This window comes from Fukomys damarensis, unplaced genomic scaffold (assembly GCF_012274545.1).
Source record: "Fukomys damarensis isolate Sample0158 unplaced genomic scaffold, DMR_v1.0_HiC HiC_scaffold_36, whole genome shotgun sequence".
Lineage (NCBI taxonomy): Eukaryota > Metazoa > Chordata > Mammalia > Rodentia > Bathyergidae > Fukomys > Fukomys damarensis.
The window spans coordinates 39,228,659-39,246,245 of record NW_022900948.1 but is presented as its reverse complement, the minus strand read 5'-3'; the positions used below and the strand labels follow the sequence as shown (position 1 = coordinate 39,246,245).

At 39.7% G+C, this 17,587-nt stretch overlaps 1 protein-coding gene across 8 annotated transcripts in view; it reads left to right on the top strand.

Annotated features, from left to right (window-relative positions):
* Dennd1a (DENN domain containing 1A) overlaps positions 1 to 17,587 on the top strand; it is a 348,973-nt gene that overhangs the window by 167,204 nt on the left and 164,182 nt on the right. For all 8 annotated transcript variants that reach the window (XM_019205953.2, XM_019205954.2, XM_019205955.2 and 5 more), the window contains one exon: positions 4,837 to 4,938. In XM_019205953.2, coding sequence (XP_019061498.1) covers positions 4,837 to 4,938 — 102 coding nt within the window. The remainder of the gene's footprint in view (positions 1 to 4,836; positions 4,939 to 17,587) is intronic.

The window sequence follows — 17,587 nt, the reverse complement described above, 5'->3', positions numbered from 1 at the left end:
CATACTATGAGCTGTCCCTTTCCTGGTTTGAAAGGTTGGGTCAAGCTAAGATTGTCTGTGACAAAGCATATATAGGGAAAGACTTTTTATTAACAATATTGATGGGAAGATGCCATTTTTGTGTGTTTCTCTGTGTAAGAAATGCCATGTGGAAAGCCGGTGTGCATGTCAGTATTTTTTTTTTTTTTTCTGAGAAAAAGCCTATAGAGTCTGGTGGGGGAAGGGTTTGCAGCTGGCAGGAGCTTTGGCATATGTTGTAACTAAAAAGAGAGGGAATGTGTTGGTGGGACAAGCTACCGGAGAGCTGTCTCGGTGTGCTGCGGTACTCGTAAGTGTTTTAATTGGGTAGGATTTTTGGAGGACTATTTTGACATCTGCTCGTGTCTTTGCTGATTTTTCTTCACTTAGAGTAGGAAACACAAGCTGTGGATGAAATGACTTTAAAATAATTGGAAGTAAAGATATCTCTCTCAAAGTTGAATTTGAGAGGGACACTTTAAGAAGTGGAAATTAAATTTCACTTCGAGGAATCCATCCTAAAGCATAAAACTTGATGCCTACACATTTCATGACAATATTATATTTAATAATTTCTTAAAACCTGAGAATACTCAATGAAAGGGGATTCGTTGAGTTTGTTTCCATGTAGTGGAACACTCTGTAGCAATTAGTAGTGATCTTTGCAAAGCTTTTAATGATGACATGGAGCATTGCTTATATTGTAATCAGTGAGAAAATCAAAAAGAAGCATTGAGCATGACTTTAACGGTGTTTTGAAGGAAATACACCCAGATGTCATCTCCAAACAGAGAGATTGTGGCAACATTAATTTTCCTTTTTGAACTTTTCTTTGTCTTTTCTCTACAGTAGGCATATATACTGTTTATGGTACAAAAAACAAGTATGGTTGTGTATAAGGGAAAGCAGGCTTTGAGGACATTGGCATGACTGCATGCACCACACATGAAAACATGGAATTGTGATGTCTTCACACTGTTCAAAAGCCAGCTCTGCTGCCACTCGCTAGCTGTGTGGCTTTGAGCAGTTTGTTAACCTCCCTGAGCCTCCATTTCCACATCTTTACCATGGCTACATTAGTATCTCCCTCTCATCTAGTTAAGATTAAATGAGATGGCACCCAGTAATTGTCCCACTCCCTTCGTCACCAGCACTTCCAACCCTGCAGCCCAAGTGTGAGTTTTTCTTGCTTTTCTTCGTTCTCCTTGTTTCCTTCAGCCTTTCATGGATAGGGCACCATCCAGCCAAGCCAGCTTCCAGTTCTTTCCTTGGGAACATTGAGCTTCAAGAAGGCCCTTGAGCCTGTGCCAGCCCCTTTGGAAAAGGCCTTGCCACCAGGAGGGAAGCATTTTCCTACAAGAGGAAACTGTGCCGACCCAGCTCCTTCCTGGAGCCTGGTGTTAGGGGCATTTTGGTTACTAAGGGGACCCTGGCCTGCTAAATCAGGAGAAAGGGCCAGGTTTTTTCCTCTTCTTCAGCCTGCTGCCATTGTTGAAAAAGTAAACACTCCACACAGCTTAACCAGCAAGTCCTCCAGCCAAGGAGTGGTAAGAAATCAAAAGCCTGTTCGAACCCAGCCATGGAGAGACCACAAGGCCTGGTCTGTGTGCTGGGGACGCAGAAACAAGGCCTAATTCCGGTCCAGAATCAACATCCACTCATGGGGCCTTTCAGCCCTGAGGCTTCTCTCCAGTGGTCATGGCCTCCTGCCCTGTTCTGTTTGGAAGGTCAAGTGAGGCAAAGTAGATAATGCTGGGGCTGGGGTGCAGCAGCCCTTATCTCCATCCTGGAGTCTGACTTTGATTCTGCTTCCTGGGATTGTCCTCAGCATTCGAAGTGAGAGCCACCTAGTTACCACCAAGGGACCAGCAAGATTTCTGCTCCTAGGCACTGCCACCGAGCTTCTTTTAACTGGCTGTAGCTATTGTGTGTGTTAAAAGTAATAATAGCTCCCATTTATTAACTTCTCTAATCTTCCTGGCAGGCTGAGGGAAGTGGGTGAAAGAGAGTGGTCACACCATTACAATTTCACAGGTAAAGAAGCCAATTAGTAGACACACAGCCTTGGACAAACTGCTTCACTGCTTGGAACCTCAGTTTCTCATCTCTGATTTGAGAATGATGATACCTCACTTCCAGCTCCACTGGTGGAAATTTAAAAGTCTGTATAGCTATACTTTGCGAGCTCTGAAATGAGGCACACATGGTTGTCGATGCTGTTCATGATATTTATTCAGAGTCCAGGTACACTGCAAAGAATTTACCTGCTGAGTTGTAGAGTGAAGCAGCTAAGGAGATGGGAGGATTCCCTACTATTCTTAAAGTTCTCTTCTGTAAAATGAGGATTATGCTTTCTAAGACAAAAATACTGTACAATGCTTGGTGTTTATTACCAACTCCTTCATCTCTGCTGATAGCCATTTACCCTATAAATAAGGCAGCAGTTACTATCAGTGTTGGGGTTTGAGGGGAAAAGGAATTTGTCAGGCAGCAATCAGATCTTCCCTCTGGTTCTCAGCTCATGGTGAGTTCTTAATGTTTTGAGTTGATGGATAGGTTTCAGACTGGCCCCAGTGCCTGCAGTCAGCAGCAGAAGCAGTTTGAATATCTGGTCCTCAGTGGAAGAGTTCCAGAATTCTGCTGAGAGAGGTTTTCAACTCTAGGAGGCTTGTGACCAACATGATTCTACCCTCTTGCTGGGTAGAATCTCGACTTGTTAATTTAATACCAAGTTCTAGAAACTGAATTTGAATATCAACCAGTATCAGCGAACACTTGCCAAGTACTGATCATTTTGTCAGGCACTGGTTTTTTATTTTTTGAGATAGGGTCTTGCTATGTACAGTGGACCCTTGACTTAGGAATTCAGTTCATTTGAAAGGACTGGTTGTGACTCAAGTTAGTCAGTTAAAGGCTCAGATTCCTCTACACAGCCTTCACAGTCTGTCTTTGCACACAGGCAGATCCATGTCCTTAGAGAGACATTGGCCCAGGAGTTCTCGTTTAACCCTACATAGGAAAGGATGTTGTGATGTTCCTTCCACAACTCTTTAAGGGTTAGATCTGTATCTGAGACCATCTGGAAGCACAAACAGCCAGTATTCCGTTCATAACTCAGGACTTTGGTCAAAGTTAAAACTAAAATTCCATTCATAACCCAGGTTTTTCATATGTCAGACCTATTAAAACTCAAGGGTTCACTTTAGTTCATGCTGGCCTTAAACTCACTATATAATCCATCCAGGCTGGTCTCAAATTCATAGTGATTCTCCCGCCTCAGCCTCCCAAGTGCTGGGATTGTAGGCGTGCACCACCACACCCAGAGAGACACTGGTTATTATGCAGTGGTGAACTAGACAGATGAGCCCTAGAAGGGACCCATACCCCTTGCAGAGGCCACACAGGCAAAAGGGTGCAGGGACTAGACAAAAAATGCTGTGGTCAGTCTCACTGACAGTGTCTGATGATAAATGGTACCACTCACAGAGTGAAGGTTTGATAAGAATTAAATGAGATAAAATAAGTAAGGCACAGTGCAGACATTTATAGGCTGCCAATATATTGTAATTGTCCATTCCCAGGACAGCCTTCTGGTGTCTGCTCCATTATTGGCCCATACGACATTCTTGGGTGCTACTAGGTAAATGCCTCTCCTACCCCACCTCAGCTGATGCTACCTAGAAGGCACGTGGGTTGGCAAATTTCAGCCCAGACTTGCTGGACAGCGTCTTTGGGCAGAAGCACAAGCTGCACATCACAGGTAGCGTGTTCAGAGGGTAACTAATGATGAAATTAGTCCCTTCTGTATAGGGCAACCATATGTCCATGTTATGCTTATTGTCTTGGTGTGATATGCCTTCTTCCACTACCACAAGTTTTCCAGTTTGGACAACAGATGACAGGATCTTTCCACTTAGAAAGGGCAAAATTAGCCAGAGACCACAATTCTAAGATGAAATACCTGCAAGGAACAAGTTGATATATGATGGGGGAAAGAAAAGGATTGAATGGGATCAGGGGAGGTGAGAAGGCAGGATAAAAATGAACGTGGACTCTGACAGTGGATAAACAATGGGATTGAACATTAAAAACTCAAATTATACACTGTCTTATGATACAGACTTTGGAAAGCTGCTGCCAAATAGGGGACCCCATAGTATCCCTTCATTTCCCCTCTCCACCACACACAAATACCTCAAAGACATAAGTCTACCTCATCCTTTTTGTTACTGTACCAACAGAAAAGTGGCTCATGGACAGAGCCATTAGCCGGATTTCTACGGAAGATGGAACAAGACTGAAAGTGTGACCTTCCCAATGTTCAAGGAAATGTTAACACATTTGCACTAGTCCATACTCCCATATTCCATACCCCAGAATGATGAGATCCAAAAGGGAGATTGGCATGTAGCCTTTGGAAAATGAGAGGAGTAGGTTGAGCATGTCATAGGAGCCTCCTGTATGTCAGAATTCCTGGGGAAGAGGAAAGAAAAGAAAGACAGGAAAAAGACATTGATGGGTATAAGATCTCTCTTACTTCCTAGCTGTGTGGCTGGGGACCTGTTGTTACTTAGGCCCTGTGAAATGCACTTGCACTCTTGGAACTTGAGAGGTGATCATGCAAGCTTAAAGAGTTTTTGTGGGAGTTAAATGAGTGGCAGATTTGAACCACCTAGCATTGAGACTGCCATAAAATAAGGCTTTGTCAAATATCACTTTGTTCCCTATTTCCTCTCTCTTGAGAAAGGCAAAGGGACATACCTTTGTGTCTTAATGATGTTTCAAGGACTTTCTCTTCTGGACTTTGTTGACTTGCAGAAAGTCAGAAACATGGCCCTGGATGATGTTGTGATCCTGAACGTGGATACCAACACCCTGGAAACTCCTTTTGATGACCTCCAGAGTCTCCCAAATGATGTGGTAAGTATGGAGCACTTGAGGCTCTGACTCCTGCATGCGTACACCATGAAAACAAGCATGACTTTGCGGGTGGAAGAAGAGGGGAGACAACTGTGGTTTTCTTGTGGCCTAAGATCTGTGGTTTGTTTCAGTGTTAGAGAGTCTCAGTGTAGAAAGTTAGGAGGTAGTCTGTTTTTCAAGTCTTGTTTTTCTCTGGTAACTTTAATCTGGAAAAGTGACCCCAGAGTTTAGGGAGCCTGAGGGCTTCAGTCACCACCCCTTCCCAGCTCGTTCTCTCCAGAGAATGGGCAGCATCCCGAGTGACACCCAGAGGCAGGGGAGAGGATTTTCAGGGTGAATACTGTGGAGTACTTCAAACTAACATTTGTCCCTGGACCATTGTGGAGCCTGGTGATTTTCCCCTACAGCAGGTATCTGCTGCCAGTGCCCTGAATGTGGCTGCATGTCCCCTGACTCTCTTTGTTAATTATCTCAGATTTAGACAGAATGTAGATTCTTTTGAGCCTAAAGTAACTGGGTGTTCTTGGTGTCTCTGGTTTGCCCTCAGTGGATCTGTGGTGAGAAGATCCATAAAGTTCTTCTGGCTTTCAAATTATGAGGAGCCCATGTGTTTGTTCGCCATGTATGCTAATATGGGACCTGGGTGGGGTCTGGCAGGGAAAATATTAGATCTGGTGGACAGCAGTGCTCTTTTACTGCCAGGAATGAGCCCCAGTAGCACTGTGCTATTATGAAGAGTTTGCTGTTTGTTGATAAATGGCTTGCAACAAGATCTTCATCTTCTCCTTTTACCTCACTGTGAGATTAGAGCAAGTTATTTGGGTGCTACTGATGCAGGAAACAGTGAGGACCCCAGCACAGATAACTCTTTAACAGGAAGACAGGAGCAAAAGCAGCTTTAAATGAGACTGATGGCTCAATGAGTGACTCCTGTTAGCTTCAAGAGCCCCAAATAAAACTTTATACTGCTTTATATACCTCTTTTTACATCTACGAAGCTTAATTCCATTGGAGTTTTCCTGGAAATATAGCAAGCAGGATTTACACAAAGCAGAGCAGTGGAGAAGGGAAGAGCAAAGAGTTCTGGCAGGACTTTTTGAGTCCATCATGCTCCTTTGTTGATAGATTACAAAAGTTGTCACGGCTGTTCAGGTACATTCTACAAAGAGCATAGTTACCTAGTTAACCATAGTTGCCTATTAACACAGTTAACTCATGGTTGTCTAACTCCACATGGAGGAGTGCTCTCCTCTCTCACTATAAAAATGTTTCCTTTTAAATATCATTAAGCAGTTACTACCATCATTGACTATTTAATCACTTTGCTGTCACTGAGACACAATACCTAACACCTGAGAGTTATTTTGGCTCATGTTGGCTGGCTCCAAGGCAGAAATGACATAGTGGAAGGGCCTGAGTGGAGAAAAGCTGCCATATCATGGTAGCCAGGAATCAGAGGGAGGACCCAGGGACGGAGGTGTACCCTCCAGGTCATGTGCCTTGTGATCCACCTCTTCTGACCAGATCCCACCTCCTCACAGCACATTCAGCTCTGCATTCTTCAGTGGATTAATTCACTGATGACTATAGTGCCCCCAGGATCTGATCTAATCACCTTCCCAAAGCCCAGCCTCTGAACACATTAGGCTTTTGGGCGACATTCCAGATCTAAAGCATTACATAGACTTTTGAGCATTAGGCACAGAGCCAAATCCCTGTCCTTGACCTCTCATTTACTCCTCATGCCACTCTTGGGTCTTCCTCATTCCCATGGTACCCATGGAGAGAAGTGGAGACAACTCTTAGCTATATGGAGCCCCTGCCTCACACCTGCCAGGTGCCTCCTGCACCCAGCGTCTCCCTTGACAAGCATAATTGCCTTATGAAGTTTTAATAGGGAGAAAGGGACTCAGAAATTACATACTTTGCCACAAAACAGTGATGACATTAGAATCCAGTCTGTATGGCACCAGAGTCTGTGCTTCCTCTACCCTCTGCACTTTGCCTCTCTTTAAGCATGAGACAACAGAGAACATAGGAAAAAAATAAGACTGCTGTGCAGCGATGAGGGCAGTGAATCAAATCCAGGTACATGTTCAGCATCTCAGGGCCTGTAGGCCACAGTTTGTTAGGTTTCCTCCCCTGTTGCCTTTCTGTGGACAAATTCCTCTGGAAGCCATCAGTATCTCCGGTGGGGACTTTGCAACTGCACATGAATGTGGACATGAACCTGAAGTCCAAAGAATGGCTGGTGGCCCTGAGACAGCCCAAGTGATGGCAGCTCAGAAGCGAGCGTGGAGTGCAGTGCTCTGACTCTGCTCGTACTGAGCAGTGAAGAAGAGGCAGATCTTCATAGAGGACAATCCAATAGGGAAAACAGACAGGGGTATCACACATAAGCTCACAGCAAAGCATCCTAGGGATTACAAAGGAATAGAAATCATGCACAGGAGGGCCAGGAGAGAGAGTAACAAAGTTTGGAGACAGAAAGTGGTGACTTCCCAAAGATGGTAGAATCCAAGATGCCTTCTAGATAAGAGACATTTATGGGAAAACAGTAACATGGACCAGTTATTTTTCCTCTCAGAGCCTTGGATTCTCACTTTAAAAGAAGAGTGCTCAGCGGTTTGGTGGCCTGCCTAACAGAGGAGTGCTAGGACTGCTCTTAAGATTATTGTGACAGATAATAATAGTGATGTCCATCCAGTGCTTGGCACAATGCTCAAGTGTTATCAGTGTTCAATAAAGATTCCTGCCTTTGTGCTTGTTTTTCACAAAATTGTTATTAATAATGACAGACAAGGTCAGGGAACCAACCATTAATACCCTCCATGTCCTGAGAGCCTCAGCCTGGGCAAATGGGACTGCCTACACACACACACACTGGCTTGTAAGAGTGTTGAAAACATTCTACAGCAGTGATTTCTATGTATGGCCCTTGCCTCAACCATGGTAATGGGGAGGGAATGTGATCCTAAAGTACTACTGTATTCCAGTAAATTCAGAGAATTTATTCTGTAATGCTGCGTGTTACAGGTTCTCAAGAGGAAAAATCCTGTCCTGCTCATCTTTGTGTCCCCTGCATTTGTCAAAGGACCTAGCACCCTGAGTGTATCAGCTAGTCCACAGTTGACCTTAAAATCTCTTCTTTTACCAGAGCTGCTGAAAGATTCTACTTCTTAAACATTTTGCTAGCCCACATCCTCTTCTCCATCCCTCCTAAGTGCCACCTACTCCAAAACTTTATTTCCTTCCTGCACTCTTTCCAGAAGCCTCCAAACTGGTTCATCTGACCCAGCCTCTTCCCTCCATATACCAGAGTGACCTTTAAAAAAAGCAATAAACTGCGTTTCTTTCCTGCTTAAACTGCTCCATTAGTGAATCTAAAAAAATCCTCTAAAGACAAAAAATACTTCTGTAACTCTCTGTTGTCTATAGATTCAAAGCAAGTTTATTTTGTTAGCTTTGGAATCACAACAGACAAATTCTGTCTTTTTACTTACTGTCACATGATTTGGGACAAAATTACATGAGCTCTCTGAGCCTAGATTTCTTCATGAGGTATTGACACTTTTGGTCAGAAATTTATAAGTGAAAACCTAATGGAATGATCAGAAGACTTGAGCTACAGGAAATATCAGAAGTTCTTCAGGTAGATTAAAAAGAAACATAAAGAAACGTAGATGATAAGGGTATGAAGAGAAACAAGTAGTAAATGCATAGCTAAATGTAAGAATTTATTTTTTCATTTTTCATTATTTCATTTTTCAGTGTAATGCCTATAACATGTTTTAAACATATATCCTATGAGTACTGTAGATAGCAGGTGATGATGAGGTGTGAATGTGAATAGTGATGAACATGGCAAATTCCCCCTTCTTGACATGATCCCCTCCTGGGGTTTTGTTTGATTATTTTTCGTAATGTTAGCTCTCTCCCCTCCCTGCTTCTAACTCAATATTGTAAGTATTTGGAACTGGTAGTAGTTTTTCCAAACTTACGCACTGTATCCTAACTTCATATTTTGCATACTGAGATTGCCCCAATGTCCTACCCCATATGGTAATCTCATTCCTCAAGACCTCCTTTAAACATTGTGCTATAAAAACCTTCCCTTAACCTCTCCAAGTAGATTTGACCATATCTTTCTCTTTGAATCATTTATTGCCCATTTCTGGCTTTCCTACTTGTGAGTTCTTGAGGGTAGGAACCATTTATTTATCTTTGTTTCCCAATGATCTAGCAACCACTGAATAGATAGATGGAAGGACAGGAGACACTTATGGGTTAGGTTACCCCAGTAGATGAAATCTTGTAAAACATGGTATTGTCCATGCTACAAATTTTATTAAAAGAAGCTTTCGTTTTATTTCTAGCTGTGTTTTAATAATTGGAACTAGATTAGCCTTCCCCCCATTAACTATTCAAACTCTGGTCAAATATGAAAACAGCTGTTTTCACAGATTCGATAGCAAGCAATCCAGGGGTATAATTTCTTGATGAGAGGAAACAGTCAAGATGAGACCTACTATCCTGTTGGCTCTCTGCCTTGAGGTGTTTTCCAGACACTGGTACCAGAAGAGGCTCTCCAGCAAACAAAGCAATAATCTTGCTGAGTTGAAAGGTTGGAAATCTGAGTATGAGAGAGAAATGGTTTGTTTATAGATGAGAAAACCAGATCAGAGTACTGGGCAAAAGAGCTCCAGAAATCTGACCTGGTCAGCCTGCTGAAGACTGTTCTGCCAATGTGAGGATCAGACACCTGATAAGATGATCAGTTCCCAAAGCTCATACCGACCTAGGAATCACTCAGATTCTGACCAGCCAGAGTAGAGACCCTGGTTGATCGCTGAGAACAATCACTGAAGACTCCAAGAGGTCATGACTTGATAGTAGGTATAAGTTAGCTGTAAAGGTTATCTCTGCCCTAACAAAGCATAAAATCAAGCCTTGAGAAGCAGAAGAGAGTTCTTTAGGGATGCCAGAAATGTGCTGGATTTTGATCTAAGTGCCAGTTACATGGTGAAGAATTCAAGTTGGTCATAATTTTTTAAATTATGGTGAATGCATTTTTGTGTATATGTTAAAACTTAATAAAAAGTTTTGCTCAAAACCAGTGATAAAGGGAAAAGTTTCAAATTAGTTTGAGGGGAAAAAAGATACTATAAGAGAAAGAATTAAGTACAACACACTTTTTGTCAGAAATTTCTAAGTGAAAACCTAATGGGGAATGATCAGGAGACTTGAGCTACAGGAAATATCAGAAGTTCTTCAGGTAGAATAAAAAGAAACATAAAGAAATGGAGATGATAAGGGTATGAAGAGAACCAGAAGTAGTAAATGCATAGCTAACTGTAAGAATCTATTTTTTCATTTTAATTTACTTAGAAGACAACTGAGTATTTAAAATAAAAATATTATACTGCGTGTTACTATAAGTGGTATATAGAAGTAAAACATGTGACAACAGGAGCACAAGAGACAGGGCAAAAGTGGAGGATAGAAGCATACTGTTTAAAGGTTCTTACATTATATGTAAACTGGTATAATAAATATTATTTGAAGTATGACATATTAAGTTGAGGGTGTATATTATAAAACTTAGAGAAACCATGAGGAAGAAATGGGATACATAGTTAATAAGTTGAGATCAAAGATCTAAAAATCTATCATGAGAAAGAATGAAGGAACTGAATACAGATGGAACAAATAGAAAAGTTAGCAAGGTGATAGATGTATCCAACTATATTAACCAGTACATTAAACACATTGTCTCAATACTCCAGTTAAAAGAAGTTACTAAATTACATTAAAAAGCAAAATCAAGTGTGAAAAACCAAAAGTGTAAGTAAGAACCAAAATGTGTAGTAGATATTAGGAAATGGGAAGAAACTGTTCAGATGGGAAGGGAAAAATGGGAAGGGGAGGGGAAAGGAAGGAAGGGATAAAAAAAAAAAAGAATTTAAAAATTTTTTCAAATGTGAAATCCAGTTTTATGTTGTATATAAGAATTCCCCTTTAAAGATTCACATGAAAAGTAAAAGGAAAGATGAAAAGTAAAATAAAGATGAAAAGTAAAAGGCTGGGGAAGATACTGTATACCATGCAGCCACTAATTAAAAGAGAGTTGGTGGGTTGAAGAGACAAGTCTTCCATACAGAAGAATTTCAGAAAATGTCAGTGAATACTTTTCTTCTAGGAGAGTATTTATATTTGTATGTGGGCTAGACTTAGTGATATGCTTCTAAAACCTAGGGTATGTGAAGAGGGAAATTGTGACTTTAGTGGAGATATAAGCAAATGCTACCTTAACCAAATAATCAAATTTAACATCACCTGTAATGCCATGTGACTGCCACATAACCCCTAATGTGAAATAATGAGGATATTTCATCTCTGTGAAATTCTTTCCAAAAACTGTCTTTGATCATGAACATTTTCAAATAAACTCAAATTTGGGGCTATTCTACAAAATATCTGACAAGTAACTGTCAAGATCACAAAGAACAAAGGAAAGACTGAGAAAATAATCATAGGCCAGAGGAGACTAAGGAAAGGTGAAGATTAAATGCAGTATGAGATCTTGGTATGCAATAAAGAACTACTAGTCATTCTTCTTAGTTTCCTTTAGTGGAAAAGCTTATGGAAATCACAATAAAGCTTGCAGTTTAGTTAATAATTATGTACCAACATTGGTTTCTTAGTTTTGACAGATGTCCAATGGTAATATATGATTTATTAGGGGAATCTGAAACAGTGAGGAGTATATGTGTACTTTTCGTACTCACTTTGCCACTTTCTCTAAATCTAAACATTTTTAAATGTTTTTTTCTTTAGACAAGAAAATAAGAGATTATTATGAATAACTTATAATTTTGATAGATGAACAAATTGCAGAAAGTAACTCACAAAGTTTTTTTCCTTAGTAGTGTTATGTATCTTAAAATTCTTTGAATTTATAATAAAATTTTCCACAAAGAAGACTCCAGGCCCAGATAGCCTCACTACTTAACTTTATCAAACATATAATTACACAAACTTTACACTAATATAATTACACAAACTAAAAAAAAAAAAAAGTAAAAGAGGGTAATGAGGTCGGCATTAACCTAACATAAAAACTGGTCACAAAATTTACAAGAAAATTAAACTGCAAACTAATGTGCCCCATAAATATGGATAAAAGTATCTTTACAAAATATTAGCAAGTTAAATCCAGTAATCTGTCAAAAGGATAAAATATCATGATCAAATGAATACAGAATGGCTAAATATTTGAAAACTCTATGTAATTGACTGAAAAGGAAATCCATATCAAGACATATGCAAAAAAATGTAGGAACAATTCAACACCTACTCATCTAAAAGCTTTTAATAAACTGGGAATTCTCACTGTAACAAAACCAACTAAGAAGATGTAGCTCACATTATTCCGGGCAGAGAAAGACTGATTCCTTTCTCCTGGATTATAGGACCAGATAAGAATGTCTCCTTTTCCCATTTTTATTCAGCATTGCACTGGAGGTTCTAACCAGCTCACTAAGACAAGGAGCAGAAATGAGAGCCCCAAAGATTTCAAAGAAATAAATAAAATTGTCTTTATTCAGAAATGATTGTGGCTATAGAAAAATCTTAAGTCTGACAAATTTAACAAGGGTGCAGGATAAGATCAGTATACAAAATTCAAATGTACTTCTGTATACTTGTAATGAGCAATTTAAAAATGAGATTTTTTAAGTACCATTTAAAATAGCATACAAAACACAAAATACTCAGGAATAAATTTAACAAAAAAATGTGTAAGATTTGTATGCAAGCGATAAAACATTTGAGGAAAAATTTAAAAGGCCTAAATGGAGGGATATTCTATGTTTTAGATTGAAAGACTAAATATTTTTTACTCAATATTTTAAGATGTTAATTTTCACTAAATTGATCTATAGATTCAATATGATCCCAACCCAAATTCCAGATGGCTTTAAAAAAAAAACTTGACAAGCTGGTTCTAAAATGTATATGAATATGCGAAAGAACTAGAATAGCCAAAACAATGTTGAAAAAGAAAAATAAAGTTATAGGACTTATATTACCTGATAATGTAGATAGACATCTAAGCCAATAGAATAAAATAAAGTGTCCTGAATTAGATCTGGATGTAAGTGGACAGTTGATTTTCAATAATTATGCCAGAATAATTAAACAAGGAAAGGAGAATGGTTTTTATTTTGGGATATTTTCCCCAATAAATGTGCTGAAACAACTGGATATCAGTGGGAGGGGATAAATGTTGACTTTTTACCTCATGCAAATATTATCTCAAAATAGATTATAAACCTAAGCATAGAAGCAAAGGCTGTAAAATGACTAGAAGAAAATATAGGAGAGAAACTTCATGAACTTGGGATAGGCAAAGATTTCTTAGGACATAAAATGCATACTTCATAAAATAAGTGATAAAATGCACCTCATAAAATGTTTTAAAAAACTTACCTTTAGAAAAGATCAATAAAAATATGAAGAGACAAGCCACAGACTGAGAGAAAATATTAGCAATAGTCAGATCTACAAAAGGATTTTTATCCAGACTATTTAAAGAATCCCTAAAACTCAATAAGAAATCCTAATTAAAATGGGTAAAAGATTGAAGGGACATGTCACAAAAAAGATATTCAAGTAATCACCAATCACTTGAAAAGATACCATTAAAAGTTACAAATTAATACTACAGTGAAGTACCACTGTATACCCACTGGTATGATTAAAAGGCTAAAAATTCCCTATAAGTGTATATCTTAAACCTGTTTACTATGCAGCTAGGCAATCTGATTTCTATCCAGAAAACGAAAACCTGAACACATACAAATGCATGTATGTGGATTTTTTAGCAGCTTTGTTCATAATTGCCCAAATCCAATTGTCTTGTAACTGCTGAATGTATAGTACCCATGAAATGGAATACTTCTCAGCAATAAGAAGAAACTTCAGAGAGACCCAACAAAATGGATGAATCAGAAATGCATTGTGATAAGTAAAGGAATCCACTCATATGATACTCTTGAGACAGGCAAAACTATATGGGTAGAACTCAGGTGAGTGGTTGCCAGAAATTAACACAATTTCACAAAGAAAATTTGGCTGGTGACGGAACAGTTCTATATCTTCATTGTGGTGCATATAAAAATTTCAAAATCCTCAGAATAAGTCATTAAAGGTGGTGAATTTTCACATACGTATATCATACATCAACAAAGCTGATCTTAAAATGTGTAAAGGCTGAGAAGACCAAGAGTTATCGAAGAGATAGAACAGTTTATTTGGAACTTCCATCCCTGTTCATGGGGGTAGAAAATGGCACAGCCTCTTTGGAAAACAACAGGCAATTCTATATGAAATTAAATATAGGCCTAGTCATGATACCCAGCAATCCCACTCCTAGGTATTTACCCAAGAGTAGTGAAAATACAAGTCCTCGTAGGCCTATTCATGAATGTTAGTGGCAGCTTTGTTCATAGTAAACAGTAATGGGAAACAACCTAAATGGCAAGTGTTAGATGGACAAACGATGTGTTATAGTCCTTTATTTCTCTTATTGGTGCATATTATACAAAATAATGGGTTTATGCATACAACATAGTTTGGCTATTTCCACCCTCATTCCATTCCTTGCCCTTTTCTGTCCCTTTCCCTTACTCCCTTCCTCTTCTCTAAGAGTCTTCTTTCTACCTTTCTTTTTTATTACTAAGTCAGTATTCCATAGTTAACAAACTTGTGCTGATGAACAAGAGTATATGGTATATGATTTCATTCCTGTAAAATTGCAAAGGAACAGAAGCTAGCCTGGAGGAAGTAGTTTGGGTGAAAGCACAACCGTGGTTGCCCTGGGCTGTGGGGAGAAGACTGCACCAATGTATCTTTCGGGTGAAGGAAACAGTCTGTCTCTTAATTGTGGTAGTGGACGCAAAGATGTATATGTTAGTCAGAACCTACCTGACTGTACTTTTAGAATGTATGCATTCTGGGGCTGGGGATTTGGCTCAGTTGTTCCGCCCTCTGCCTCGCAAGCGCAAGGGCCTGAGTTCGATCCCCAGTACCAAAAAAAAAGAAAAGAAAAAAAAAGAATGTATACGGAATATGTTACATTTTAATTTTTTAAAAGAAGAGGCCTAGATATTAATTTTTGAAAGGGTTCAAATATTGAGTAAGTTTTAGAACAGCTCTGCCTATTTGTCATGATTTATGAACATAGGCGAAAGGTAGCTTTGTAGGCAAGACAGCTCTAGCTTTCTGCTAGCCACCTAGACAATTTAGTTTCCAAGCCTATAATCTTGTCTCAGTTAGCTTTCTCTCTGAGGGAGGAAGGAAGCTGACAAGGTTAATGCCTTCTACTTTGCTAGTTTCCATGAAACTTGCACATGCATTGTTCTCACTGACAATGTTGCATTATTTCTTAGCTGTGGATTTTGGAAAAGAAATATGGCAAAAATACGCTGTCTTTTATTGATGTAAAGGCCTGTTTACAGACTTTGTGTTTATCTCAAGCTCTGGCTGGAGTTTCTTCATACTGTGTTTTTCCCAAAGCCCAGAACACGGGGTCTCTGGAGTTGTGCCAAGAGCTCCTGTGCACCAAGGCAGTCCTGCCCTTTCAAGTCAGTGGTGCATGTATCCCCAAGGCAAACAACAAAGTGCTCTTGTAGGTTTGATCCTTCTGCTGTGTTTATGCATATGTTGTTCATGTTCCCAAATAGAATTCTATTGATTCATTCAGCAGATATTTTCTGAGTACCTACTGTGTGCCAGGTTTTGTATTAGGTATATATGGTTACAGAGATGATTGAGACCTGGTCCTTATTCTCAGTGAGCTCACAGACTGGTTAATAGATGAGCTAACAGAAAGCTGGTCTGACAGTCTTGCCCCAACTTTTCCAGCCCCAGTCCATCCTCTGTGCTACAGATGAAGGCATATTCCAGAATATGAACTACTTTTTTATATAAAACCCTTTAGTGGCTCTTTGTTTTTCTCTGGTTGAAATTGAAGCTTCATAACATGGTTCCCTATAATCTAGTTTCTTTCAGCCTTTCCTGCCTCCTCTGTTGTCACTCTTCTCTCTACCTTTGCTGTACTTTATTTATACCAAGTAGCTTTGCTTCCATTCATAGGAGCCCCAGATATTTCTGGTTCAGGGTGGCCCAAATGGGCAGATTCACAGCCAATTCAAAAGTGAATATTACTCGTACTTTATTCTCAGCCAAAGCTTTTTGAGCATGTCCTCAATGTGATGGACCATAGAGATAAGCAGACATGTAAGAAACAGTCATTGTTCCTGGAAAAGGAGAGATGAGCACAACTGGCAGGCAGGAATGGAGGATGGAGATGTGAACACAAGCATAGTGTGCCTGGGCAGGATATGTTTGTTTCCTGTGGAGCACAGGGTGTGTAGTTGGGACAAAGGTGAGACCAAAGAAGTAGACTAAAGGGATTAGATTGGGTGTGGGCCTAAAATCAGGTTTAGACTTCATATTTTGGGCAGTGGGGAATCAACTAAGACACTGAAGCTAGGGAGTGATGTCATGAGGTCTATACACTGCTGATGAGTTCCAGATTAAGAATAGGATTTTGAATCCCACCTCCTATTACTTCTCTGGCTCCTAGAATCTGAAAAAACCTTCCTTCCACTCCTAATCTACTGATACTGGACTTGGAGTCAGGGGATAATTTGCTTAAAGGAGTCTCCGGCCAGTGTCCAGTCATTCATCCTTCATGCTTTTAAAGAATTATCTGTCCATCCCTTTCTGAGTGGGGTCGCTCTCCACGATTGTCCACTCCATGACTTGCACATCCCACACAAAAAGAGAAGGAGCATCGCAACCCAGTGAGCCTTGCCCTGTGTGTGTGTGTGCATATGATTTGTCAACAATCACAGAGTTTATGGGGCTTCATTATAGATGGTGGGGCAGGAGCACTGTGGGACATCAGAAGAGACCTCAGCAGTAAACCACAACTCCAAGCTCTGGAATGCAGTAAATGTTTAAGAGACTTCCTTCCTTTCATTACTGAATTTTACTTTACTTTTATACCAGTAAAGAGTTGTGTTTTATTGGTTGAAATTTCTTGATTCCGTTTTCCCCAGGTCTGTTTAAAAGCTACATTTTATCTTGGAGGATGTTTGGCTCGTGGTAGAGGAAGTGCTGCCAGCGAATTCAATTAACTGGCAGAGCTCACAGATATTGTACACGGATTTCGTTTTTTCTTCTTTTTCACAATTGCTACATAAACACAGCTGGGTTTAATATTTGTCGTAACAAAGATTTAACTTGAATCATTTTACTCTGGGTAATTAATGTTTGGAATCTCGGCTCCTTTGCATTCGTTTGTAATCCTCTGCATTTCTTTACTCTAGCTATCTAGATAATGAAGTGTGCTCCTCTAGGTCTTTGCCCTGCCTTAAAACTGCTTAATATTTGGCCGTTCCCACTAGAGAGCAGATGCTTTTCTTTGCAAGAATTGAATTTCTGTCAGCTCTTTTATGCATCATGTGTTTGGAACTGTAAGTGGATCAAGTTGTTCATCACAGCAGGGACACTGTGAAACACATCTATTATACACACTTCCCACCCCCCCTTCCTGTTTTTTTTTTTTTTTTTTTTTTTT